The following is a 19,318-nucleotide window of genomic DNA, read 5'->3' on the forward strand; positions in this document are numbered from 1 at the left end:
GGTTGCATTGTAATGTATTCAAGGCCAGGGGGAGGGGGGGGGGGAGAGCTTGAATCAATCCCCCTCAACATTTCCTTTGATCATTTACCTGTGCAAATCTGTTTATTGCACTGCTTGCTGACTTTTTACTTTTGCATCTTTTGAGACGAAATTTGCTACACCTGGATAGGCAGTTCAAAAATTACAACATTTCGTAAGTGCATGTCAAGACCCAAATTTGCTCCAAAACAGTCAATGCAATTGGAATTTTCTCATTTTATTAATAAAAAAAAATTAAATTCATTTTTTTTACTTTCATTGGCTGAAATTAATTGATTTTAGTATAATTATGCTTAAAAAAGGTTCTGCAGTAAATTTTTATTTAGAAAAATGAAAAAAATTGTCAAATTGCATAGCTGTTACAATGCGATTGCACCGAGATGTGATTGGCAACTTGTTGCAATTGGATCTTAGTGCATTCACATGGCATAATGTGCGCTCGACTTCAGGATCTATGTAATTGTTAGGCCCTCTGAATGTGAATTCATCTTTCAATCCACCCACCTGCAGGTCATGAAGATGATGGGACTTAGCAATGCCGTCCACTGGGTAGCTTGGTTCATCACCAGCTTCCTGCAGCTCTCTGTGACCACCGGAGCTCTGACTGCCATGCTGATCGCTGGCAAGGTACTGGCTAACAGTGACCCCGTCATTGTCTGGCTCTTCCTTACCGTCTACTCTGTCAGCGTGATCAGCTTCAGGTAAAGAAAAAAAAAGAAAAGAAATCCATGTTTTATTGTTCGAAATAAATTCCTACGAAAATTAATTTTGCCCAATTGAATGCTGGTCCGGCAGCTACTGAGCAGTGCTAGATCAACATTGCTCTATCCCTTGAATTTATTGAATGCCAAATAGGGTAGCAGCAACTCCCATCTTTTGATGTCCTTTGGTCTTACGTGGCTGGGGCTTGAACTTCCGACCTCACGGTTGCAAGGCGGATGCTCTACCAACTGAGCCAACACAACAATTTCAGGTCCTGTTTCATAAAGACTTATTATAGTAGCAAATGCACAATGTCTATAACAAATTTACTGTTGGCCAATCAAATCAAATGATTTCAGTAGCTTTAATCTGTTATTGCAAATTTTGTTATAAAAACATTTCATATGAAAAGGGCTCCGGAATTATGATCATGAAAGTTCATCTGTGTTGGTAGAATATATTGAAAAATTCAACTTATGTTTTCAACAGACTGGATTTTTTACCCCTCCAAATTTTGGCTATCCACTGCTGCAGCATTTGTCATTGATGTTACCCTATCTAACTTTGGAACTTTAAGATTAGCTTATTTTACTTGACAAGCACAACCATTGATAATAATAAATGATCTTTATTTTCATATCAGCTTTCTTGTGAGTTCCCTATTCTCCAAGGCCAAGGTAGCGGCAGCCTGCGCAGGAATCATCTACTTCACCAGCTTTGTGCCGTGTATCTACATTCAAATCAGAGAAGAGACTTGGGCCTATACCACCATCTCAGCAATCATCAAATCTGTAGCAGTGAGTATATTCCAAAATATTTATAAATTACTCTGTATTGCCATGTGATGCAGTTGTTTTTAACATGAGCATAATTTGCAAGACTTCATCTGCTTTGTTTCAAATTGCTTTTTTATTTTCTTCTTACCAAAACTGTTATGTTCGTTAGAGTCATTATTTAGTATCAAGTTAACAAAACTGTATTTTTTGGGAAAAAGGACAATTCCTAAGATTGTGAACTCTTAAACTTACCGGTTCGCAATCACTTCTCAGTCACGTTATTTTTGTTGCCAATAGAAACAATTTTTTTCTCAAAATGCTCTGTGAAATTGGTGTTTTTTGGGGTGTCTACCTTGCTATACATCATATTCTATTCCTTTCTTTTCAGATTCTATCCAGTTTCACAGCTGTTGGCTGGGGATCATATTACTTTACCCTACATGTATATGAGAATCGTAGTGTTGGGTGCAGTGACTTGCCCTACACTTTTATTCCTTCTTTCTTGACATTCTTGATCCTGGCCCACATCATTTGGTGTAGGAGCCTTTTACACCCTCAACAATATTTTTTTTGTATTTGGGTGCTTGGTCATACCCTTATCTTTCTTTCCTTCTTTTTTAACAGTCAATATCCTGCACCACAGCTTTCGGCCTGGGGGCGCGTTATTTCACCCCCTATGAGATTGGTAGGGTCTGGGTGCAGTGACATACCCTACCCTTCTCTTCCTTTATCTTTATCCTTTGGTGTAGGGGCCAGGTACTACTCCCTCAAGAAGAATTTTGGTCCAGAATTTAGGTGCTACGTCTTACCTTCAATCTTTTACTCTTTCTTTCTTGACAGTCGTTATCCTGCACCACAGCGTTTGGTCTAGGGGCGCGTTACTTTGCCCTCTACGAGATCGGTGGTGTCGGGGTGCAGTGGCACACCCTCAACCTGAGCCCGGTGGAACATGATGACTTCAACCTGCTTCGGATCTTCATAATGCTGATAATTGACATAGTGCTCTATCTGCTTCTCACTTGGTACATAGAAGGCGTCCATCCAGGTAAATCCTATGACCCATGTTCTGAATTCAGGTTTAATTTAAAGTCTGGGGCCCGTTTCATAAAGAGTTACAACTGTTGTAACTTTGCCATTATGGCAACTACCATGGCAACAGGGCTCAGCAGCCAATCAATATCAAGGTTATCATGGTAGTTGCCATAATGGCAAAGTTACAACAGCAAAGTTACAACTCTTTATGAAACGGGCCCCTGATCTAAAGTTGTTTTTTAACTATGGATAGCCAATTGTGACACAAATCTTAATCATTACCAGGGGCTCGTTTCATAAAGGACTTGCAACTATTGTAACTTTGGCATAATGGCAACTACCATGGCAACAGGGCTCAGCAGCCAATCAGAATCAAGGTTTCCATGGTAGTTGCCATAATGGCAAAGTTACAACAGTTGCAAGTCCTTTATGAAACGGGGCCCCATGTTTGATTTATAGGCTCAATTGTAACACTGGTCATTCATAACCAAATGAAATGGTGAATGGGCAGAAATTGGAATTAGACTAAATGGCTAAACGGACAGACTAAATATTAGACAGACTTAGAGATGAGACAAAATTTAGAGTAGACAAAGCGGGAGATGACAGTAATTGACCATTTATTTTAACGTTATTACAGGTGCATATGGTCTGCCCAGACCATGGTACTTTCCGGTCCAGCCGTCTTATTGGTTTGGCACTCATCGGTTCAAAGGAAGCATCATGTCAAAGACCTTTTGGAAACCCAAGAGATACAACCACCTATCCGTCGTAGAAGACGATCAGGCAATGGCCATGTCAAATTCAGGCGACGGTATGTATTCCTGGGCCCCGTTGTACAAAGAGTTACGATTGATCCAATCAATCGTAACTCTATGGAAATCCATCAGTGTCATAATTTTTTCTACAGGAAATTTGCAAAAGGTCCTTTGTAAACAAAGGAGAACACACCAAATTGTCAAGAAATCAATGAATTTATGGATATACATTCATATCTAGAATTTTTTTTGGAACAAATATGGATTTTATGTGTTGACTTTGCTGGCTTTCCATAGTTGCGATTGATCGGATCAATCGTAACTCTTTGTAAGACGGGCCCTGGATTGATCACTTCATCATGAATGATACAGTCAAACTTTAGTGGCCACCTCTCTCTAGCAGCCACCTGTCTACAGAGACCACTAAAACCGATTCTCACTGAGGTATAACATGTGTTTAAAAACCTGGAGTTATGAAGGTCATATTTTGTGTGTCACTTGAGTGATTTCTATTGATATGTTTCATAAATGAATGTCGATTCAATAAACTGAATAGGTAAAATAGAGAATATAATGTCAAATGTGTATTTGTTGTGTTCTCCCCCTTCCATTAATTTCAGTAGATCCCTCTTGTAGATTTGTTGTACTAGTGCAGAAAAGGTGTGTGGTCGCAGGAACACTCACATAAATATATTAATACATGAATATACATATGAATATGCATTTTTTGTGTTCTCATTTTATAGAGCCAGGTTTTGAGCCGGAGCCTATTGATCTGGAGCTGGGTGTCTCTATCGAAAACCTGACCAAAGTAAGTAGTCTAATGAATCCCATTCATAACATACAGATTTCTAGCCAAAATTCAAATTCATTAATAATGTTGACTGTTTGCACTACTGTTATTAAAAAAAAAGTTTTAATGATGCTTTCTGTTTTATTTCATAGTATACATGTATATACGGTATTCCCCATCAAATGTTCAAAAATATTGCAGGGATGGGAAAATAATTGTTTTTCTGTAATTACAACATGTGTGTTTCATAAACATGCAAATACATGTCCATACATTAGTTTCTCTAAAAAAACAACTTTCAAACACTCAAACTGTGGCCCTGCTTCATTTTTGTCTAGTTTTCATGCTTACATGTATATAGGATTATTTAGTCTTGTTTTGTATCTGTGGCTGATAATAATAGAGTACAAAAGCATGCCAGTAATTCTGTAATGTACATGATAGTACAGTTGATATGTTTATTTATTCATTTTCATGAAATCAGATTTACAGTACAGGGAAGAAGTTAGCAGTGAACAACCTTTGTCTAAATCTCTACGAAGGACAGATCACTTCTTTCTTGGGTCATAACGGAGCTGGCAAAACCACTACGATGTGAGTATTATATATATACATGGAGGTACATGTACATCTTGAGCACCTAACAAATATAAATATCCTATATTTTTATTATCATTATTATCAGTATCATTAGTTGTGTCACAATTGTACCCTAATTGTGTCACTGTAGGGTGACAGTTGTGTAACAGTTTTGCCCCAGTTGTGTCACAATTAGGTTACAGTTTGGTCACAGTTGCATCCCATTTTTGTCACAGTTGTGCCCAGTTGTGTTATAGTTGTGGCAAATTTTTGCCCAGTTGTGTTATATTTGTGTCACAGTTGTGATATAGTTGTGTCACAGTTGTGCCTCATTTGGTCACAGTTGTGCCCCAGTTGTGTCAAAGTTGTGCATCAATTTGGAACAGTTGGGTCACAGTTGTGTCTCAAGTTACTGTTTTGTCACAGTTGCATCCCATTTGTGTCACAGTTGGATCACAGTTGTGTTACAGCTGTGTCACAGTTGGGTAATAACTGTGGCAGAGTTGTGTCACAGTTGGGTAATAGTTGTGTCACAGTTGTGCCCCAGTTTACTCATGGTAATGCCCCAGTCGTGTGCTCCAGTTTTCTGTCACATTTGTGTCATAGTTTTGTCGCAGTTGGTCACAGTTTGAAATAAAAGGCTTTTTTCAAGCTAAATATGATACATTTTGACAATCATGTTATTTCCCTGTCCCCTTCCCCTCTTTTGTCATATGATCTTATTTTGACAGTCTTGTTATTTCCCTATCCCCTTTTGTCATATTTTCAACTGTTTCTATTGATCCCTTTCACAGGTCTGTTTTGACTGGGTTATTCCCACCTACATCTGGGACTGCAAAGATTTATGGCAGTGACATCAGAACGGACATGACCTCCATTAGAAAGAGTCTTGGGATGTGTCCTCAGCACAACGCCCTCTTTGACAAGTAAATAAGTTTAATGATGATGATGGTGTTATGATGATCCTTTGATGTGATATATAATATTAAACAAAACACCAAGGTGCTACCAGCTGTTTCATGAAGTATTTTCACAAACCCTTTTTTGGCTTAAATGCCCAAATAATGACTCAAATAAATTGATGATGATGATAAGCTTTTGTATTGCGCCATCTATCTGTAAAAACATTCAAAGGCACTGCCTCCAAAAATATTTCACATATTATTGACTCAGTTGCTGGAAAAGATGGGTCTTTAGTTCAGATTTGAAGCTTTCAATTTCATTACAATCACAAAGTTGGATTGGTAGAGACTTCCAAAGATGAGGAGCAACTGACAAAAAAAGTTCTATCCCTGTAAATTGTTGAATATGGTATCTTGGAATTCAGAACAATGTCAAATGTTTTTTCAATCTACATGTATGTGTGAATTGAGTATTAGCTCTTTTTAAGAATTATATTTTATTAATGTAGAAGTTATTAATACATTTACTTTTTGTTTCTTTTCATAGATTTACAGTTGAGGACCATGTCTGGTTTTATGCTCAGCTGAAAGGAAAACCTAAATGGCAGATAAAACAAGATACTGATAAGTAAGAATAATTCATCAGGACAACTATGAAGATGATGTTGATGCTGATGATGATGGTGATGATGATGATGATGTTGATGATGGTAATGATGATGATGAACAAGAAGATGATTAGCCAAGTCTAAAGGGGGTGTTGCAAGAAAATATTTGCAATCAATCGCAAGTTAGTTGTGAATTTACAAGCAACAGATCAATTTTAACTGAAGCAAATCAATTTGTACTTGTTGAGGCAAGAAACAGGACCAGCAATCAATTGCAAATTGTGAATTGGCCAAAAGACCAGTGATTGATCTTTGGAGCTAAAATTCGTTTGTAATTGATTGCAAGTTTCTTGCAACACCCCGTAAATAAATACTTTCCTGTTGGATCTCTTTCAGACTAATCAGTGACATTGGCCTCACCCATAAGAGGAATACAGCTGTCCACCGTTTGTCTGGAGGAATGAAGCGGCGTCTGTCTGTAGCTATCGCTTTTGTTGGAGACTCCCGTACTGTCATCCTGGACGAGCCCACTGCTGGTGTTGATCCTTGTGCCCGAAGAGCAATCTGGGACCTGCTTCTCAAATATAAACATGGTAAATTTATGTCACTTCCTGTTTTTGTGCCATTATTTATGTTATTCAATTATTGTTTCTTTATTTATTCATGTGTCAATTTTTTCATTCATCGATCCATCCACTCACTCACCCACACACCCACCCACTCACTCACACACCCACCCACTCACTCACTCACTCTTTTCCACTTGATCTTCAAGTAGTTTCTGTATTTTTCAGATAGTCTACTATATGTTCTAAACTGTTTTTGACTACTGTCAAGTTTGGTCTTATTTGGTCTCATTTCTTTCATTTTGAATGTTTTATTTTCAGCCCCCCCCCCCCCCATTTGCTTGCTACATCAAGCTAACTAGGCATTGAGCAATATTACAGATTTTGCATCTTACTCTTTTTTTTTCTTTGCTTCATCTTAGGTCGTACCATTCTCCTCTCCACCCATCACATGGATGAGGCTGACTTCCTCGGTGATCGTATAGCGATCATCTCCCATGGTCAGGTTAAGTGTGCTGGGTCATCTCTGTTCCTCAAGAACTCCTTCGGAGATGGCTATCACCTCACAGTGGTCAAGAAACCCGCCGGACAGCCAAGTCAAGGTAGCAGTGAATCAGGTGAACAAAGTCTTACCTCATCGTTTGATAGTATTGACTTCTATATTAATAATAATAATAATAGGCATTTATATAGCGCTATCTATCTAGAAATATTCTATTCCGAGGTGCGTTGTTATTATTATTACACCGGCTTTAGCTCGAGCTGCCTTACGGCGCTCATGCATTCAAGGAATTAATCCTGCCGGGTACCCATTCACCTCACCTGGGTCGAGTGCAGCTCAATGTGGATAAATTTCTTGCTGAAGGAAATTACGCCATGGCTGTGATTTGAACCCACGACCCTCTGTTTCAAAGTCAGAAGACTTATCCACTGGGCCACAACGCTCCATATTAACCGAATTACCCCCTTTTAACCATATTTTGACAAGTTTGTAGTGATCCTTTGTACATTCATAGTTCAATATAGTGGTGATAAAAGGTATCCTTTAGTCTATATGTGACGTTCTCAGGAGCGGATCCATCTGGATTAGGCAAAAGGAGCCATATTGTCTTTGCATAATAGTCGGCCTCTCAACAAAACCATTGTGTCTAATCAAGTCAAAATTAAAAAATTAGCTTATCTGAAAGAGTGCTTCTTTTTTATGTCAAAAATTGAAGTGTAAAATTGAATCAAAGACAATGTAGTTTTTCTTGACATTTATTTTTTTCCTCATTGCTTGAAGTTTCCCTGAGATGGCAAAGTATGCATATCTTTTGCTGGATTGAACTTCAAACTTCAATCCTCGTTTTCTCCTTATTTTTGAAGCTCTCACTGAATTTCTTCTACATTTAATCAAGCACTTGTGTGGGTTATTGTTGATCGATTTTGAAAAAGTTTTGATTAACTTGGATTGTCTTACAAAGAGTCACGATTGATCCAATCAACCTCAACTATGTGGAAATCCATTATTGCCATAATTTTTCCTACAGGAAATTTGTGCAATGTTCTTTGGAAACAAAGAGGAGCACACTGAATTGTCAAAACACTGATGAACCATCTACATGTAGAAAACATTTTTAATTAATATGCATTTTACAGTTGTGGTTGATCGGATCAGTTGAAACTCTTTTTAATACGAGACCCTGTTGATCACTTTCCTGAGCTAATATTGAGGCTTGTTTGTTTTGAATACCAGACGATACCCTCGGCACCTCCTTCCGCACCCTCTGTAGCGAGAGCACTGTCACCAAGTTCATCCAGGATCTGGTTCCTGGTGCTTACCTGACCAACCAGAACCTGAGAGAGTTGTCCTACACCTTGCCCTTCGACAGCGTGGCCTGCGGACACTTCCCCAAGCTCTTCACGGCCCTGGACCAGAAGAAGGACAAGCTGTACATCTCCAGCTATGGCCTGATGGATACTACCTTGGAGGAAGTCTTCCTGAAGGTAGCCGAGAACACTGGTGCCAATAGGCAAGGTAGGTTCATTCATTGGTTCCATGACAATTGCTCTGGCAACAATAGCTCCAATATAAATTCCACACCCTAATCAAATGGCTAACTTCATCCCTGGATTTACCCGTAAAACCTATCCTAAACCTAAGTATTGCAACCCTAAGCCTAACCTTACATCTTAGAGTGCAATTGTCACAGGAGCAAATGTCAAGCCACTGATTCGTTTGTACTTCCGGGTCACAAGGCTGCTGGAGAAAACCTTCTATATTGATTGATTGATTGATTGATGATTGATTGATTGATTGATTGATTGATTGATTGATTGATTGATTGATTGATTGATTGATTGATTGATTGATTGATTGATTGATTGATTGATTGATTGATTGATTGATTGATTGATTGATTGATTGATTGATTGATTGATTGATTGATTGATTGATTGATTGATTGATTGATTGATTGATTGATTGATTGATTGATTGATTGATTGATTGATTGATTGATTGATTGATTGATTGATTGATTGATTGATTGATTGATTGATTGATTGATTGATTGATTGATTGATTGATTTATTTATTTATTTATTTATTTATTCATGCATGTTCACAGTGTACAATGTAAAAGAATACACAGATAATATATAAATATATATATGAAACACAAGTAAATAATGAACATACAAAGGTGTTGCAACATAAGCTAAAAGCTTGATTGGTTGAAGCACCTTTAAACTGGTTTTGCATCCAAGAAAAAAAAAAAAAAAATGTGAGAATAAGGAAGAGAGGAAAGAAAGAGAAGAATATATAAGTGATAGACTGCCAAGATATAACAATTAAGTTTCTAGTTGTTAAGAATATGGGCAGGTCCAAGCTATATATTTTGTACTTATGAATGATTCGGCCCAAGGCGAAGTCTGGCAAAATGGCCTCAAGGCCAGCCTGGACTACATCCCTGACTTTGATCTTCTTATTCCCTTTCAGATGTACTGTCCCCATCAAGGACGAGCTCATCTTCAGGGTTCGGAAGCTTTGCGGACTCACAGGACAACCAGAGTAGCTCAGGATCTAGTGTGTTCAGGTAATTCTAAGTCATTAAATTTAGCCTTTACCCTATCTTTTGTGGCCTCTGTTAGAGTATCTATAAAGATCTTATCTTCCAAATGTGATATAATGATCTTATATTCCAAATAAGATATAGAAATCTTATATTCCAATTGTGATTTAAGAATTTTATAATGTGGTTGTATCATAATGATCTTGTAAAACAGTAGCACCAACAAGAAGATGGTAATCTTCTTTTATTTAGGGAATTCAGAAGTGATGTGTGAATATGTAGCTTATTCCCTTTTAATCCCTTTGGATATTAGGGATAACTAAAGTGGTAAAAATGATAATACTATGATAGATGTTGAAACGAAGACGACCAATAATATGAGTTTAATGAAGGAGATGTATAATGCTGGTATGAATAATACATTGAGAAATCTCCAAAGGTAACTATGAAATTAATAATGACGTAGTTTACATTCAAGATTGTGGGCCCTTGGTTTTTCAGGAGCCAGTCGACGTCATCATCAGCATCGTCATCCGACCGGTACTCATCATCTCAAGCTGGGATGGAGCATGATGAAATGGAGGTTGGTGACGGAGGAGGAGCAGGAGGAGGAAGGGGAGGGGGTACTTTCACCAAACTATGGAGAAGGAGGGGGAGAGATGGTGGTTCAAGGAGCAGTTCCGCTGGGGACGTTCCACTCATCAGTGTCAGTGAACAGCCTAGTAACCATGGAAATACTTCTCAACAAGAAGGTACCCTATATTTAATTAATTTATTTATCGTCGGATACATGTATGTCAATATGAAATGTGCAACAACAAAACAAAACGTGTAGCAGCTGAAGAATTTTACGCTATTTGAGGAAGGTGCTCCCTTGCTAAATTTGGAGCCCCCTATAGTTAAAAAAGTAGCCCCCCCAATTTTCACAATTTTTTTTTTGAGCCCCCAAAAGGAAGAAATTTTCCCTGGATTACAATGTCTGTCACAGTCAAACATACAGCCCAGTCAGTACATTACAAGGGCAGTCCAAAGTTAGCACAAAACAACTGGAATATTCATGCACATGGACATCATTACTGTGGTAACAAAAACCACTGTAGAAATTTTGGCCACATAATGAAGGTGAACAAAGAACAGAAAAATCCTTTCATATTTTGTATGTTACATTTACAAAAAATCATCACATCTCTGTCCTGCTTTTCTCTCTTGCATACATGTAGATGCTTCCCAGTTGGGTAACGACATCACCTTCACTCGGCAAACGGGCTTGCTCCGTCAATTAGTCATCTTCATCGCGCTCATCAAGAAGAGGCTACACCACGTGAAGAGGAATCGGAAGGGTCTCTTCTCCCAGCTACTCCTGCCGGCATTCTTTGTTACCATTGCGATGACGGTGGCGCTCTCGGCCCCTCATATCGGCGATCTTCCCCCTCTCATCCTGTCACCGTCTCAGTATCATCCATTTGAGTACCCAGAAGGTGTGTTTTTTAAGATTTATAAAAAGAAATCAATGACCCTCAGAGCCTCATATATGCAGTCTGATCTTTTTACATCTTGAGCTCACTAAACTGAATACAGTCCTTATCATGCTATCCCTCTGTATCATGATACAAAGGAAACTTTCAGATTCTCACCTTTAAAAAAAAAATCACATTTTCATTCAATTTATACTGAAATTCCAATGAACTTGCTTGGTATTGGTCACCTGATTCATCAGATTTCAGTGAAACTTGATTTAATGACCACTGTTCTAAAAGGAAAATCTGTCTATAAAGACCACAATTTTGTCTCTTAATAATGATAATAATAATAATAACGGCTTATTTACCAAGGGTAGCCACTTCAGTTCCGAAAACTGTTCTCCCAGCGGGCCCTGCTATTATTATATCTTGAATAGTTGTCCATGTACATGTATCTGTTCGTAAAAATGACTTTTCTTGTCTTTTGGTAATCTGATAATACAGGGTACTATTTCATGAAAGTTGTCAGCACTTAACAAATAGACATTCTCTGACAGTTGCCATAGTAACAGTCGGAGACCAGCCAATCAACACAGTCTCAAATTTAGTCAGTGCTTATACTAGTTGGTGGACAAATGCTGATGAAGCACCCCCGCTATATCTCGGGTCTCACTATTACATGTAGTTTCATATCAAGTATCCCATTCCGATTCAGGCAACTTCATACCTTACACGGACGAAGCCCTCAACGACAAACGCAGCTACCGAATCTACCACTCCCAGTGCGGCGACGCCGGACCCCAGCAGCTGACCGAGACCTTCAAGTTCCCCGCGGGCATCGGGGCCAGCTGCATCCTCAAGACCCCCTTCAACGGAACCCTGGACCTGCTGGTGGAGTCGGCCAACTACTCCCACAGCGTCGGGTTGACCGGACAGTATTACGATCACATGTGTGAGGAGTCGTTCAAAAAGGGGAAACCCCTCTCCAACTATGTACCCACCCCGCCCAGCACCAACCCTCGTGAAGAAGAAGAGATAGACGGTGAGAGCTTATGATATTGGCCTGTACTGTGGTTTGATTTACCAAACCAGTGTTGTAGCTATGGAAAGCCAAAGGTGATGTAAACCTATATCAGGAATTCAGTGTTCTAAAACTATGGTTAGCCAGACGTGACATTAGTCTTTGATGGGACATCCCTTGTGAAATAAAAGAAGTTTCCATATTATAATTAGAAACATGGTAACAATTCTGATCCTGGAAGAATTAAAGATGTTGAAATATGTAAAGTAGAACTTTACTACATACATGACTATTGCCACAAACTTCATTAAGGCGAGAGTCTGATGGAGTGCATGCATTATTGATGTTTTAGGATGCTGTTAATAGAATTCCTTTTTTTGAAATTATTCCATGCAAACAATAAACAAATAATTTATCCATTGATTTAAACCATCCTTGTTTACCCCAAATGCATCCCAATATGTGACATGTGAATAGATTTGCATGGTTTATTTTAACGCTACGATACGTAATCCGTTGTACTGTGTATGAATGTACCCTTTACATTCATTGCGAATGATATTAACCTTGCATCTATTGAAATTTATTTAGCATGGTGATTATCATTTGTCTGCCCAACCTTTTATCTCTCTCCTTTCCCCTCTCATTTACCATTTGCTCTTTAAACTCTCATTCTCCTTCGTCACACTATTTCTTCATTCCCCTTTCTATATTTATATCTCTTCCCCTCACTATCTTCTCTTTCTCCTCTCGTTCTCCTCCTCCTCTCCTTTGCTCTTCTATTTTTCCCCTTCTTTTGATTGTTCTCCTGCCCCAATATTTTATCATTTACCCCTCCCCATCCCTTTACCCCTCTCAACTTATCGTCATTCCCTTCTTCTCATGCTTCTTTTCTCTCCTCTCCCTCCTATTTCCCCTTCTACCTTTTCCTCCTTTTTCCACCCAGTTACCCCTTCTCCTTTCCCCCCTTTTTTCCTTCCTCACATTTCCCCCCTTTCCCCCTCTTTTCACCTCCCCTGTTTTCCTCTTCCCCCTTTTCCTTTCCCCTCTTCTTTGCTTCCTCACACATGGTTCCCAGCCCATCAGGGAAATTATTTTACTTTTTTCCAGTCAGGGAAAAATCAGGGAATTTGATAAAAATACCTCAAATTGGGGAAAAAATGCCTCAATTGAGGGAAAAAAAATCAGTGAATTTTGATCGGTCTAAAAGTCGAAAGCAGGGTAATCAGTCAGACTCTGCTATATTTTGTTGCATATCAAAACAACATCCATTGAATGACTACTACATGTACATGTAATTTGTTTTACATCATTGTTTTATACTGAAAATACATGTAATTCACTGCAACAGCTTAGAAAACATGCGAAACTGGGAATGGGTTTAAATAATTATCAGGGAATTTTTAAATTTCATCAGGGAAAAATCAGGGAATTTGTTTTCTTGAAAAGCTGGGAACCCTGTCACATTTCCCTCCCCTTTCCCTCTCTTTTCACTCCCCCCTGTCTCTTGTTACACCTTTTCCTTTCCCCTCTTCTTTCCTCCCTCACCTTTCCCTCTCTTTTCACTCCCCCGTCTCCTTTCCCTCGTAGGCGTTTCTTCTGCCCCCTCTTTACCTCCCCCATGGCCATTCCACTCCCTTTACCATTCCTTCCATCTTCCTTTCTCTGATTCTATCTTCTCTCTCTTTTCATCTTTCCCATCTGTATGCCTTCTTCTTTTCACTTTTTCTACCTCTTCTCCCTCTTCCCCCTTTCTCATCTTTCCCTCTTTTCCCCTTCCCCTCCATTTTCATCCCCTTCAACCTGTCCCAGGGCCCATTTTTCCAAACCTTCAGAGGTCAAAATTTATGGACACCCATGGAAATGCGTCTTGGATCTAAAACTCTCATTTTAACCTATTACATACTGTAACTCATTGAACCCAATACAAGGCCTATGGGAATTACAGAATTTATCAGTCATTGGGTTAACAAGATACTATAAGGATGACCGATGACAGTTGAGATAAAATGGGCCCATGAATTATTTATGAATGTACTTGTACGTAACTGTTACAAGATTTCTTATTTTGATTTTGCATCCCGTTTGCTTTGTTCCCATTTACGTTTAGATGAGGAGAGTAAGTATAGTTTGATGTGTTTTAAGTCCGAAGTAATTTTTTTTCTCACTTTTTAATGTATATCTTTCTCTTGCTCTCTACATTGTTGTCAAATATTTTCTCTGCACTTATTGGTTTATTAGTGATAAAAAATCTGCACAATTTTTTGTGATTTATAAATTTTAGGTTTGGGCCTTTTTTGTTTGTTTATTCATTTTCATTATTGTTTAATTTTTCATTTATTTATTTATTTTTATGATTGTTATTATTATTTTTTTTGGGAAGGGGGGGGGGGCGGAGTGGGCAGAGGACGTAGGGGTGGAGATAGTTTGCCAATTCAAAGATTAACATGAGAGACAATTTAATTCCTACTTTTAGAATAACATTATGAAGCCAAAGACAACATTATGAATAACTTATTTAAATCTCTGTGACTTATTTGCTGTATCAAATATTTCTTGAAGTGTCTTACAATTTATGCCTCTACTTCTCTTTGTTGAAAGTTTGTAATCTTCACACATTGCCAGTGGATGTGCATTTGACACTTTCCAAAACACCAAATAATTCTTTGAAGTGCTGCACTGAAAACTGTACTGTCATCTCACCACAGTCAATATAGTTTGGATTAATACACAGTAGGAGATACCAAATATTAAATTAACGCTGTCCAAAATACTCAAATGTTTCTGCGAAGTGCTGCATGAAAACCAGTAAAGTGAGACCGCCACATATCGACCACCTTGTTTGAAACCGACCACCTCTCGCGCATTTTTTGATTATTGCGTATTACAAGCGTAGGCACATTTTCCATAGGAACGATAAGAATTGATTTCACGAGAGAAAAAGAGGGATGAAAAGTGGGAAAATTCATAGTATTTATCAAAATTGTATTGACCAGACCCCAACCCCACTGCAAAATGGCTGTTCATACCAAGAAATCTGATAGGAAACGACTTTAGAACAAATAGCCGTCGTCAGTCGTCGAATCATGTGCCGGAGGTGGCGATGGAAGCAGCGCGACAATCAACAAGTACGATGACATCATAGAACTGACTTGGAAGAGTCAAAGTATTTCGCCAGTGTGAGAAGAATTGCCTGTAAAATGAGTGTATAGCGAGAGGTTGGTCCTAAAAAAGGGGTGTAATTGAGCAAATTTGAAATCGTCGCATTCGTTGGTCGCATAGAATAGAATCTGAGTCGTCGATCTAAACATGGAATTCTCATCTGCTCAATTTTCTCCACAAATGAGAAGAAAACTAGGTAAAACTGATAAATATTTTTGCAGATATGATGCTTAGAAAATTTGGTGGTCAATAAGGGGTAGTCCAACCATACATCTTATCACGGTCAATTTTGATTTATGACACAGTATAAGACACCATGTGGTGATTCAACCAAGTAGTTTTAAATTGAGATGGAGTAACAGCAAACAAAATCACTTTTTACCACTTTCGAAGCTGCCAGCAGAGAATATGACAGGCATGCACTTTGCTCAAATGCAAATGGGTCGACAAAAGATTCGGGCATACACGTACATGTAGCTCAGTACCTATAAAGGAAATATGCCTTTGTGATGATAATTGCTGTTTCGCTGCATCTTGGTGTGCTTATATGAGCAATACATAGTTCTTACTTTTTCAACTTTACAGCCGTACTTTCTTTTGTGCTTTGGAAATTAACAGCTGCTTGAATAAATTTGTTGCCCGTTGAAACTCCAGTCATAAAAACTTCTTGGTTCAACACTTAATGTTTCTTTGAAGTGCTGCACTAGCGCTTGCACTTTCTTCTCATCACAATTGATACGATTTTGATTAATACACAGTATAAGACACCAAATGATAATTCAACACTTTCCAAAAGTGCTGCACCAATGCATGTACTTTCATTTCATCACAGTCAATATAATCATTATAAATTTGCCTGTTGGTTTGTAATTTGGTTAATACACATTTCAAAATACCAATGGTATTTCTTTTCAATGTAAGAATGGTTTTGTTTCATCGCTGCACAAAAGCTTGTATTGTCACTTGATAAAAAACAATGTAGTCTTTATAAAACATCTTTGGTCTGGACGTGTATATACATTCCCATAAATTAAACTGTAGCTTGATACCTATTTTTACAAAGCATTGAATGTTTCTTTAAAGTGCTGCACAAATGCCATGTTGAATGGCCTTTGGAATGGTAATTTGTTATACTTTTATTTCAAATGTAGAAGTATTTCTGAATCGCACTTTTTAAATAAATTGCATGTAAGATATGAACAGAATTAGTCAAAAAACTTTGAACCAGCAGTATTTGAATCTGCAATACTCACTGGGCTGCAACTTAAAGGTAAAGTCCATTCCAACAAAAAAGTTTATTTGAATAAAAAGAGAAAAATCCAACAAACATAACACTGAAAATTTCATCAAAATCGGATGTAAAATAATAAAGTTATGACATTTTAAAGTTTCGCTTACAAAATAGTTATATGCACATCCTGGTCGGTATGCAAATAAGGAGGCTGATGACATCATCCACTCACTATTTCTTTTGTATTTTATTATATGATATATGAAATATTCTAATTTTCTCCTCATAGTCAAGTGAAACAACAATAATTCCTCCCTGAACATATGGAATTAGCATTGTTTAATACTATATGGTTCAGTCAAGTCGGTCCGTATTGTCAAATTTGTAAAAAATGAAATATTGTATAATTCAAACAATAAAAAACGAAAGAAGTAGTGAGTGAGGGACATCATCGACTGTCTCATTTGCATGTCACTGAGTTGTGCGTACCACTGTTTTTTGAAAAATAAGCGAAACTTTAAAATGTCATAACTTTCTTATTTTACATCCGATTTTGATGAAATTTTCAGCGTTATGCTAGTTTGATTTTTCTCTATTTATTCAAATCAACATTTTCCTGTGGTGGACTTGACCTTTAACCACCAAGCCATTATACTGGTCCATGCCACAGATATAAATACGTCAGCTCTTCTGATTTCACGCTAACTTGTAAATATTCATTAGTTCACAATGTTTTATAGAATTGAGTGTTATCCTAGGCTTCCCAGTTAAAATATAAGATACATGTATGTATTAAAATACATAGCATTCAGCTATTAAAAAAGATGGTATATTTGGTTTTGAGGATCAATGATACTTTTTTGCACCATTTTCTCTAAAATTTATGATAAGTCTAGAAGTTTCCTGCTTAGATTTTAATTTCAATAGCAAATTGCTTTGTACGAATTTATGAAGTTAATGAAGTTAAGATGTTTGATATTAATAGATTGTGGCAAAAAGAAATTGCCATTTATCCTTTATGGATTTTCTTCGTAACTTAAAACTTTTCAGCTCTGGAAATTCATGGAAAGAGAGTCAATTTTGTAAATTTATTGATTGTGAACCCTGACAAGAGTAGAATAGAAGTCACAATAACAAATCCAACTCTGAACTAACCGATACTGTATCATTTGAAAGAACGCATTGATTGTTCTGGGGGGTGTTTCACAAAGATTTAAGTATGACTTAGAGTCACACTTAAATGCTGAAGCTTACATGAAATGCAACGTGGAACCTAATTGATCAATACACAGCAGTGCGCGTCCTCTTGGCATGATCTTACCAATGTGGTTATGCTTTTATCCAGCACGCAAATAGGCATTTAAGCGGGACTCTAAGTCATACTTAAATCTTTGTGAAACACCCCCCCCCCCCTTGAACAAGTTTTGCTGGTTTGACTGTTATATTAAGGCCATGTCTTGTAAAGAGTTGCAATCAGTCTTCAATCACATGTATGGAATGCTACAGTTGCCAAGATAGAGGATGCATTTCAGTTTGAATTGTTATTAATATTTTAGAAATAAAACCTTTATGTAATTTATAGGATATACTCAAGCATGCATTATTTTCTTGACACATTTCAATTTTTCAATTCAATCTATCAAAAGAACATCACATATGTGGCCAAATCAGTGTGATTTTGTTTGTTTCCAAAACAAGATTGCATATATTTCTTGTTTGAACAGTTTAGTTGTGACATTGTTGGATTTCCATACTTAGGCCTACCCTTGATTGGATCAATCACAATTCATGATAAGACAGGGGCCTAGGTCAAATACGGGTATACAAGAAAATACAGAAGAAAGTATAGTTTTGGCATATAGTTTAAGAACAATGATTAATTGACAAAATGTAGTTAATTTACCATGGCTGAAATTACGTGCTTTTAATTTATATAATCCAAAATGTATTTATTTTATGCTAAATGCAGAAGCACATGGTGGGACCCACATCAAGGAAGTGAAGTGCTCGTGTTCCGACGATCGCAAGAACTTCCAGTGCCCCAAGAATGTTGGGACACCTGACCCTCCGCTCTTGGAGGTCATCACCAGTGACAATCTTATGGACGTCAGTGGAAGGAATCTCTCTGAATATCTTCTCTACACGACAAACAGGTTCAGACTTCATAGGTAAGCAGGAAATTACTCTTTGTCCGGTAATGTGTGGTCTTGGGTTGAGTGAGAACTTCTTCATAAGAATATCTTCAGTATTTTTAGTCTCCAAGAGTATTGATTTGGCTGACACACAGGTGGGGGGAGGGGGGGGGGTCATCGCAAATGTAAGAGTTGTCCATACCCTACATCAAAAGAACAGTCTCTGTGGTCAGTTTGAAATCTCCATAGTGATTACAACTTTTGAAAGATAGTAACTTTCTTTGGTTCAAACTTTCACCAATCTTCTTTTCTCATGTGTGTCTTTTCTTTAAAAATACCCCCAAACTTTCACTTGTGTTGCATTTCCCTAATGAATGACATTCCTTTGTATGTTCTTGCAGTTTTGCTTACACTCCCCTCCAAAAGTTTGGGAACACCTGCATTCAGTGTGTGCTTTTCTATACTTGGTAGACTTTATTGATATTCAGGCTCATAGCACAGTTG

General features: G+C 37.8%; 1 protein-coding gene across 1 annotated transcript in view; it reads left to right on the forward strand.

The window, feature by feature from the left end:
• LOC129277327 (ATP-binding cassette sub-family A member 2-like) overlaps positions 1-19,318 on the forward strand; it is a 51,827-nt gene that overhangs the window by 13,890 nt on the left and 18,619 nt on the right. The window contains exons 12-27 of the mRNA XM_064110002.1: positions 550-740; positions 1,385-1,538; positions 2,358-2,562; positions 3,190-3,363; positions 4,054-4,118; positions 4,585-4,694; positions 5,474-5,605; positions 6,129-6,209; positions 6,586-6,782; positions 7,178-7,372; positions 8,491-8,772; positions 9,736-9,832; positions 10,310-10,560; positions 11,029-11,286; positions 11,984-12,310; positions 18,652-18,850. Coding sequence (XP_063966072.1) covers positions 550-740; positions 1,385-1,538; positions 2,358-2,562; positions 3,190-3,363; positions 4,054-4,118; positions 4,585-4,694; positions 5,474-5,605; positions 6,129-6,209; positions 6,586-6,782; positions 7,178-7,372; positions 8,491-8,772; positions 9,736-9,832; positions 10,310-10,560; positions 11,029-11,286; positions 11,984-12,310; positions 18,652-18,850 — 2,918 coding nt within the window. The remainder of the gene's footprint in view (positions 1-549; positions 741-1,384; positions 1,539-2,357; positions 2,563-3,189; positions 3,364-4,053; positions 4,119-4,584; positions 4,695-5,473; positions 5,606-6,128; positions 6,210-6,585; positions 6,783-7,177; positions 7,373-8,490; positions 8,773-9,735; positions 9,833-10,309; positions 10,561-11,028; positions 11,287-11,983; positions 12,311-18,651; positions 18,851-19,318) is intronic.

This window comes from Lytechinus pictus, chromosome 15 (genome assembly GCF_037042905.1).
Source record: "Lytechinus pictus isolate F3 Inbred chromosome 15, Lp3.0, whole genome shotgun sequence".
Taxonomy (NCBI): domain Eukaryota; kingdom Metazoa; phylum Echinodermata; class Echinoidea; order Temnopleuroida; family Toxopneustidae; genus Lytechinus; species Lytechinus pictus.